The sequence below is a fragment of the Nerophis ophidion genome, linkage group LG03 (assembly GCF_033978795.1).
Source record: "Nerophis ophidion isolate RoL-2023_Sa linkage group LG03, RoL_Noph_v1.0, whole genome shotgun sequence".
Lineage (NCBI taxonomy): Eukaryota > Metazoa > Chordata > Actinopteri > Syngnathiformes > Syngnathidae > Nerophis > Nerophis ophidion.
This window is the reverse complement of record NC_084613.1, coordinates 84,064,930-84,075,647: the sequence shown is the minus strand read 5'-3', so window position 1 is coordinate 84,075,647 and position 10,718 is coordinate 84,064,930. Positions and strand designations below refer to the sequence as shown.

General features: G+C 31.2%; 1 protein-coding gene across 1 annotated transcript in view; it reads right to left on the bottom strand.

Annotated features, from left to right (window-relative positions):
- The window catches only part of LOC133550147 (paired box protein Pax-9-like), a 14,251-nt gene continuing 3,533 nt past the window's right edge, over positions 1-10,718 (bottom strand). Inside the window, exons 2-3 of the mRNA XM_061896246.1 lie at positions 6,179-6,793; positions 1-568 (exon numbers count right to left, since the gene is read on the bottom strand). Of these exons, the coding sequence (XP_061752230.1) occupies positions 411-568; positions 6,179-6,793 (773 nt within the window). The 3' untranslated portion in view covers positions 1-410. The remainder of the gene's footprint in view (positions 569-6,178; positions 6,794-10,718) is intronic.

Sequence of the window (10,718 nt, the reverse complement as noted above, 5' to 3'; positions counted from 1 at the left end):
TAACAGCCAAACAATTTAATCAATAAGATACATTCAATTTCATTGTGCAACATTTGTCAACTGTCCAACAACAACATGAGCCAATTAAGTCTTAATTGCACTTCATTCAACGTACCTTTGAAGATAATAAATAAGATCATTAAACAACAGGAGGGGGAGGGGCTGATTATGTTTGTTTGACAAAAAAAAACAAAAAAACATAATACACAAAAATGTAAAAAAAAATGAATAATTAAGAAGCAACGCTTCTCCATCCCTGTGGCTGTTTAATGCGTGACGTTCTGCGCATGCGCACAGGACGACGCCTCCCAACGTGAAGCCTTATTCCGTGATGCGTTCAAGGACCGTTCGTGGAATGGATACACAAGACAAAAAAATCCCGCAGTCCTTCGTCCGAGCGGGTGATGACGTCACAGCTGCCACTGGCCGGCCGCCACGTGGCTGCGGTCGCAGAGACCCACGTGATGACGCTGCACGCCGTGGAGGCTGGCACTGGGGTGGGCGCCCGGGAGACCCGGATGTTGGGCGCCGTGACACAGCTGCTCGCTGTGGGCGAGCCACTCCGCGTCTGCGGGGAGGACAGAAAAGACTTTTCATTCAAAATAATCATGATTAGAATAATAATAAAATACATATTACACACGTGTATGTGTATATACAGCCATCCATTTCTACCGCTTATTCCCTTTCGGGGTCGCGGGGGGCGCTGGCGCCTATCTCAGCAACAATAGGGCGGAAGGCGGGGTACACCCTGGACAAGTTGCCACCTCATCACAGGGCCAACACAGATAGACAACATTCACACACTAGGGACCATTTAGTGTTGCCAATCAACCTATCCCCAGGTGCATGTCTTTGGAGGTGGGAGGAAGCCGGAGTACCCGGAGGGAACCCACGCATTCACGGGGAGAACATGCAAACTCCACACAGAAAGATCCCGAGCCTGGGATTGAATCCAGGACTGCAGGACCTTCGTATTGTGAGGCAGACGCACTAACCCCTCTTCCACCGTGAAGCCCTACATATATATATATATATATATATATATATATATATATATATATATATATATATATATATATATATATATATATATATATATATATATATATATAAACATATACATGTATGTATATATGTATATATACATATATATATATATGTATATATATATATATATATATGGGTGTGTGTATGTATGTCAATCAATCAATCAATCAATGACTATTTATATAGCCCCCAAATCACTAGTGTCTCAAAGGGCTGTACAAACCACGACACAAACCACAACGACATCCTCAGTAGAGCCCACATAAGGGCAAGGAAATGATGACTATGAGAAACCTATGTATGTATGTATGTATTTATGTATATATATGTATGTCTATATATGTATATGTATGTATATATGGATGTATATATATGTATTTATATATATGTATATATACACATACATGTGTATATATACACACATATATACACATGTATGTAGATATATATACATACATAAATATGTTTATATGTATATTTATATAAACACACATATATGTACATATACACACAAATATATATATACATATATATACACATATATATATATATATACACACACACATATATATGTATGTATATATATATAGAGAGAGACATATGTATATGTATGTATATTGTATATATATATATATATATATATATATATATATATATATATATATATATATATACATACATAGATAGATAGATAGATAGATAGTACTTTATTGATTCCTTCAGGAAAATTAAAATTCCAGCAGCAGTGTACAAAGTTGAGATCAATTTATATATACATATATACACACATTTATACACGTGTATATATATATAAATATATATATATATACATAAATATGTGTATATACATACATATCTATGTCTCTCTCTCTTTCTCTCTCTCTATACATATATACATACATACATATGTACATGTGTGTGTGTGTATATATATCTGTATATATATATATACATATATAGATATATGTGTATATATTTACATATATATACACATGTATATATGTATATGTATATACATGTGTGTAAATATATATATATATATACATGTATGTGTGTATATCCATCCATCCATCCATTTCCTACTGCTTATTCCCTTCTGGGGTCGCGGGGGGCGCTGGCGCCTATCTTAGCTCCAATCGGGCGGAAAGCGGAGTACACCCTGGACAAGTCGCCACCTCATCGCAGGGCCAACACAGATAGACAGACAACATTCACACTCACATTCACACACTAGGGTTCATTTAGTGTTGCCAATCAAGTGTGTGTAAATGTGAAGTGAAGTGAATTGTGTTTATATTGTGCTTTTTCTTTAGTGACTCAAAGTGCTTTACAAAGTGAAACCCAATATTTAATTTTTACATTCAAACCAGTGTGGGTGGCACTGGGAGCAGGTGAGTCAAGTGTCTTGCCCAAGGACACAACAGCAGGGACTAGGATGCATATATATATATATATATATATATATATGTCTTGATTGGATTATCCAGAGAATAGTGCTCGATACCGTGGTTGAGCGCAATATGTAGGTGTGGGAAAAAATCACAAGGCTACTTCATCTCTACAGAACTGTTTCATGAGGGGTTCCTTCAATCATCAGGAGATTTTTTTTTTCAATCTCCTGATGATTGAGGGAACCCCTCATGAAACAGTTCTGTAGAGATGAAGTAGTCTTGTGATTTTTTCCCACATATATATATATATATATATATATATATATATATATATATATATATATATATATATATATATATATATATTTATATATATATATACATACATACATACATACATACACACACATTTATTATAGAAAAATAACAATAATTCCCACTGACTTTAACGGATAAATACAATTTTCAAAATGTTATGCCAATTCATCCATTTCCTACCGCTTGTCCCCCTCGGGACAACGGGGGTGGCTGAAGCCTATATGACGCCAGCTATAGTCATGTTCATAAAATAATTCAATAAATCATGATACAATGAAATAAATAAACCATTTAAATAAAAACAAAGACACATTTAAGTAATTATTTAAAGAGCTATGTAATCATTAAATGCTATACTTTATTTTCTATTTTCATATATTATTATACATATTTTACCACTCTTTTTTTAAGATACAAAAAAAAATGTACATTGGTTGCATTATTTCAATATTTACTGGACTTTGATTGTTTTTAAATGAGTTAAAAGCAAAATTATTAATTGATATTAGTGAATATATTTGGCTCCATAAGTGGGCCGAAATATGACACGCACTTCTCGTCATGGACCTTTGCAGACTAATTGTAGGGTCAAAGTCATCCAGATCTTGATCATCGTGTTCAATAACGTGGACATAATCTCGTCAAAATCACACACACACAAAAAAAAACACTCATTTTAATATGTGAGGTACGTGTGAAGTGCGCCTGCGCGTGTTTCTGCGCGGACTTCTATAGTTGACGTTTGTTTGAAAGAAGAAGAATGAGAGCTGCGTGAAAAATTGTCCGTGGCAGACTAGAATTTGGAGCGCAAAGTCGACTTCGTGGGTGGTCCTCTTACGTCACCATCATTTCTGACTCCCTCGTGGATTTTTATCATCATATTTAAAAAAAAAAGATGTTTGTATATGTTCAGATGCAGGCGCCCCGTGGGTCAAATAATCCACAGCTTGGATCAAATTTGACACGAATTATTATTATGTTCATTATTATTATTGATATTAATATTATTATTATTTTATGCATAAAACATAAACATCTATTAGATGGAGAATATGAATTAGTGATGAAAAGCGCCATTTTGAATTATTGTTTTGATATTTCAAAATATTAATATTTTATTTGCTTCAATGTTATTCCAATAAATTAATTTGTTTTTTTAATTCGTTCGTTTAAAATTGGACATATAATTCACATTTATGATAATTATTTTTACTCGATCATGTAAGAATTCTCAGTGTCTTTTCGTTAGGATTACATAATTAAATAAAATCAAGCAAAAATATTAATAAATGATATTCTAAAATAAAAGAAATATCCAACCTGTTTATTTTGGTGTAGTAAATATAAACGAGTATTTACCGATAAATTGTATGGTAAAAAAAAAATATTCTTTTTATTAACAATATTGTTAAAAAAAATCGGTGTGTTTTAGTGACGAGGGCGACAAAAGATGAAATATTTTAAGTATTGTAGTAAAAAATAAAATAAATAATCGATTTTAAATGATTGACTTACAAATGAACACATGAACGTGCTGATACTGCATTATTATTTATCTAATGTAAATATAATTTGTCATTTCAGCTGCTGATTTATTTGAATTTCAACCATAAAAATATGAAAGGTTGGCTTCTTTTCGGGCCTTTTTGGGGAATTCTGTTTAAAAAAAAAAATCTAATTCCATTTTTTTGTCACAATAAATATAAACAAATTGTTATTGAATGTCATCGGTAGAGTGAACATATTATCTTATAGCATATATTAACTATAGTAAAAAACACCGTTTTAATTATAATATCCTTAATTTTCTCACTTGATTTTGTTTTCTACAAAAAATATGATAATAAATAACAATAATACAGTTTTTGTTTCCAATATCCTTCATCAGTTTTTAAGTGAAACGTCCTTGATTTTTTTCTTGCATTTATTTACCACAAACTGTAGTAATAATAATAATAATAGTAATAATAATAAGAATAATAACAATAATAATAAACATATAAATATTAATAATACAGTTTTTAAATATAATTTCCTAATTTTTTTTCTTGCATTTATTACCACAAACTTTAGTAATAATAATAATAATAGTAGTAATAATAATAATAATAATAAACATATAAATATTAATAATACCGTTTTTAAATATAATTTCCTTTTTTTTCTTGCATTTATTTACACAAACTGTAGTAATAATAATAATAACAATAAGAATATTAATACTACGTTTTTTTAAATCAAAAATCCTTAATTTTCTCTCCTGCATGTATTGCTGCATGTGTTAAGTCCTTTAAAAAAAATAAAAATAAAAACGTATACGTAAAAACAAAACAATACAAATTCAGACAAACGAAGACATGATTGAGGCTAAAAATAATAACGTGCTTTTTATAATGTAAATGTTATGAAATGAGAGTTTGAGAGGGTTTTTTAAGCACAGGAAGTTAAATAAAACGAAAAATAGAATTTATATATGGCGGAAAAAAACATTGTATTGGGTGGAAAGGGACAAGCGGTATAAAATGGATGGAAAATGGACGTGGTTGTTATGGGAAGAAAGTATGCAAACAAACCATTAGGGGAAAAAATTGCAACGCAAAAACATTTTTTTGAATAAATTGGGAACGAGTTAAAACATGTGTGTGTTTGTTTGTTTGTTTAGTTGCATAAAATACACACATTTATTTTATTAAGTTGCGACTTAGTTGTCAATATGTGTTAATATATTGATCTTTTTATTCCATAAGTGAACTCCATGACTAATGTGGAGCTTTAAACGAGTAAAATATTACAACTGACTAAAAAAAAGCTGATATCTTGCCTTTTTTTCGTATTAATATTTAAAATCTATTTGATTGGACTTATGTTTTATTCCACTAAAGTGTAGCTTTTACGCCAACTTTATTTCAGACACATCAAGCATCAAACCCCCCCAGTCAATTGTTCACATCTGTTCGTCATTTGCGCCAACATGTTCCGCTCTTCCTTCCCCCGGCTCCTCTTTGCTGTGCAGCCCGGGAAAAGGAAGCCCGACCGCGGCCTGACAACACTCCTCTCCCCCCCTCCCTCCCCCGGACGAACAAGCAACATTAACCGCAGCACAAAAGAAGAAAAGTGAGAGTATAGCAGTGAGTATTTGGGGGTGATTTATGCCGTGCTTCCAAAAATAAATAAAAAATTTTAAAAAATGCGCTTTTGGACACTTTTATGGATTTGGACTCGTGCGCAATTACGCACCAACCGCACCCAAAAAAAATTATCTCACTTTTCTTTTTTCTTTTTTTTTTCTGACATGTTTATAGATTATTAATAGTCGCGACATCTTTTTGCACACACATTTGGAGACTTTTTTTTTTTTTTTTTTTTTTTTTTTGGAGAAGACCCCACTTTTACGCGTAAGCTTTACGCACAACTCTTACTTTGCTGCTCCGTGATGGAGCGGATCCCCAGGATATCTGTGACGGAGTGCGACGAGGGCCATATCCGGTGCATGGCCATGTGTCCGGGGAGGGTGTGCATTCCAGCGGCCGTGGGCACCTTGGAGCTCGGGTAGGAGTACAAGTGGTTGTAAGGCAGCGCGGGCTGCGGCGCCGGGTGCGGAGGCGCCTTGCCGGCCTCGTAGGGACTCTGCTGGGCCAAGTTCCCGATCTTGTTGCGCAAGATCCTGCTGATGGAGCTGACGGAGGGCAGGTTGAACTTGTCGCACACGCCGTCGGCGAGCAGCCGGTCCCGGATCTCCCAGGCAAAAATCCCCGGGTCGCGCTGCTTGTACGTCCGTATGTGCTTGACCACGGTGGGCGTGGTGACGCGCGGCTTGCTGCCCCCGATGGCGCCCGGCAGGATGGAGCCGGTCTCGTTGTAGCGCGCCAGGATCTTGCTGACGCAGCCGTGCGAGACGCGCAGCTGCCGGCTGATGTCGCAAGGACGGATGCCGAGCTGCGCCAGTTCCACGATGCGCAGCCGGATGGCGTTGGGCAGCGGGCGGCCGTTGACGAACACGCCGCCCAGCTGGTTGACCTCGCCGAAGGCTGGTTCTGCGTGGGAGCGGAGCGGAGACGCGGTTAGAGCCCACGGAACCTCCGCAAAACACGTCAGATGTCAAGCAACACTTGTTTTAACACTTTTCTCAACCGAGTTCTGTTTCATTTCACATGTTTCTTTTTGGTCTTTTTTTTTTTTAAACAGTTGGACTTTTTCTCCAGTTTTCGAATTTCATTTTCATAAGCAGTTTTATGCATCATGAAATGTATAAATATGAAAAATATTTGAGAGCCAAGTGCAAAATATTAACCTTAACATTTTGTAGAAACTTGTATTTTTACTATTAATTTTTAATCTTTAATCTTTTTATTTATTTTTCTTAATCTTTTTATGAATTAATTAATTTGTATTTTTTTTTTTTTACTTTTAGGCATAAGCTTTACGCACAGCAAAATAAATTAATTAATATTAAGACACTAGTGATTTAGGGCTATATAAGTAAACATTGATTGATGATTGATTGACTATTAATTTGTACAAAAATATGGACTTTTTTTATTTAGGTTTTTTTATATAGATGGACTTTTTCTCAAGTAAGTAGATTCCAATTTCATTTTTACAACCAAGTTTTATGCATCATGAAATGTATAAATATGAAAAATATCATGCATAATAAGAGCCAAGTGCAAAATATTAACATTACATTTTTTTAGAAACTTGTATTTTTACTATTAATTTGTGCAAAAATATGGACTTTATTTTTTTAGTTTTTTTTATATAGATGGACTTTTTCTCAAGTTTTCGAATTTCATTTTCATAAGCAGTTTCATGCATCATGAAATGTATAAATATGAAAAATATTTGAGAGCCAAGTGCAAAATATTAACCTTAACATTTTGTAGAAACTTGTATTTTTACTATTAATTTGTACAAAAATATGGACTTTATTTATTTAGTTTTTTTTTATATAGATGGACTTTTTCTCAAGTAAGTAGATTCCAATTTCATTTTCACAACCAAGTTTTATGCATCATGAAATGTATAAATATGAAAAATATCATGCATAATAAGAGCAAAGTGCAAAATATTAACATTACATTTTTTTTAGAAACTTGCATTTTTACTATTAATTTGTCCAAAAATATGGACTTTATTTAGTTTTTTTTATATAGATGGACTTTTTCTCAAGTAAGTAGATTCCAATTTCATTTTCCTAAACACGTATCATGCATCATGAAATGTTATATTATAAATATGAAAAATGAGAGCAAAGTGCAAAATATTAACATTACATTTTTTTAGAAACTTGTATTTTTACTATTAATTTGTACAAAAATATGGACTTTATTTATTTAGTTTTTTTTATATAGATGGAATTTTTTTCAAGTAAGTAGATTCCAAATTAATTTTCACAACCAAGTTTTATGCATCATGAAATGTATAAATATGAAAAATATCATGCATAATGAGAGCCAAGTGCAAAATATTAACTTTAACATTTTGTAGAAACTTGTATTTTTAGTATTAATTTGTGCAAAAATATGGACTTTATTTATTTAGTTTTTTTTTATATAGATGGACTTTTTCTCAAGTTTTCGAATTTCATTTTCACAACCAAGTTTTATGCATCATGAAATGTATAAATATGAAAAATATTTGAGAGCCAAGTGCAAAATATTAACCTTAACATTTTGTAGAAACTTGTATTTTTACTATTAATTTGTACAAAAATATGGACTTTATTTATTTAGTTTTTTTTTTTATAATGATGGACTTTTTCTCAAGTTTTCGAATTTAATTTTCACAACCAAGTTTTATGCATCATGAAATGTATAAATATGAAAAATATCATGCATAATGAGAGCCAAGTGCAAAATATTAACATTAACATTTTGTAGAAACTTGTATTTTTACTATTAATTTGTACAAAAATATGGACTTTATTTATTTAGGTTTTTTTTTTATATAGATGGACTTTTTCTCAAGTTTCCGAATTTCATTTTCATAAGCAGTTTTATGCATCATGAAATGTATAAATATGAAAAATATTTGAGAGCCAAGTGCAAAATATTAACCTTAACATTTTGTAGAAACTTGTATTTTTACTATTAATTTGTACAAAAATATGGACTTTATTTATTTAGTTTTTTTTATATAGATGGACTTTTTCTCAAGTTTTCGAATTTCATTTTCATAAGCAGTTTTATGCATCATGAAATGTATAAATATGAAAAATATTTGAGAGCCAAGTGCAAAATATTAACATTCCATTTTTTTTAGAAACTTGCATTTTTACTATTAATTTGTGCAAAAATATGGACTTTATTTTTTTAGTTTTTTTTATATAGATGGACTTTTTCTCAAGTTTTCGAATTTCATTTTCACAACCAAGTTTTATGCGTAATGAAATGTATAAATATGAAAAATATCATGCAAAATGAGAGCCAAGTGCAAAATATTAACATTAACATTTTGTAGAAACTTGTATTTTTACTATTAATTTGTACAAAAATATGGACTTTATTTTTTTAGTTTTTTTTATATAGATGGACTTTTTCTCAAGTTTTCGAATTTAATTTTCACAACCAAGTTTTATGAGTCATGAAATGTATAAATATGAAAAATATCATGCATAATGAGAGCAAAGTGCAAAATATTAACCTTAACATTTTGTAGAAACTTGTATTTTTACTATTGATTTGTACAAAAATATGGACTTTATTTATTTAGGTTTTTTTTTATATAGATGGACTTTTTCTCAAGTTTTCGAATTTAATTTTCACAACCAAGTTTTATGCATCATGAAATGTTATATTATAAATATGAAAAATATCATGCATAATGAGAGCCAAGTACAAAATATTAACCTTAACATTTTGTAGAAACTTGTATTTTTACTATTAATTTGTACAAAAATATGGACTTTATTTATTTAGTTTTTTTATATAGATGGACTTTTTCTCAAGTAAGTAGATTCCAATTTCATTTTCACAACCAAGTTTTATGCATCATGAAATGTATAAATATGAAAAATATTTGAGAGCCAAGTGCAAAATATTAACCTTAACATTTTGTAGAAACTTGTATTTTTACTATTAATTTGTGCAAAAATATTGACTTTATTTATTTAGTTTTTTTTTATATAGATGGACTTTTTCTCAAGTTTTCGAATTTAATTTTCACAACCAAGTTTTATGCATCATGAAATGTATAAATATGAAAAATATCATGCATAATGAGAGCAAAGTGCAAAATATTAACATTACATTTTTTTAGAAACTTGTGTTTTTACTATTAATTTGTACAAAAATATGGACTTTATTTATTTAGTTTTTTTTATATAGATGGACTTTTTCTCAAGTAAGTAGATTCCAATTTCATTTTCCTAAACACGTATCATGCATCATGAAATGTTATATTATAAATATGAAAAATGAGAGCAAAGTGCAAAATATTAACATTACATTTTTTTTTTTAGAAACTTGTATTTTTACCATTATTTGATTTAAAAAAAAATAGTAGGCATTGTGCTCAAATATTAGTCATTAATTTTCCAGATGAGATCAAATATTTTTTTATACATATAATAAAGTACTATTATAAATATTTATATAGAGCAGGGGTCGGGAACCTTTTATTTTATTTAAAAACATATTTCCGTGAGAGCCATATAATATTTTTTTTCAACACTGAATACAACTAAATGTGTGCATTTTTTATGTAAAACCAACATTAAGCTATAACACGTCTGTTATTCTTTTTAATAACATTTTTATTTATGGAAAACCAACATTAAGGTATATTCTTTTTAATAACATTTTTATCCTGAAGCTAACTATCCATCCATCCATTTTCTACCGCTTATTCCCTTTTGGAGTCGCGGAGGGGCGCTTGCGCCTATCTCAGCTACAATCGGGCGGAAGGCGGGGTACACCCTGGACAAGTCGCCAGCTCATCGCAGTGAAGCTAACTAATAAT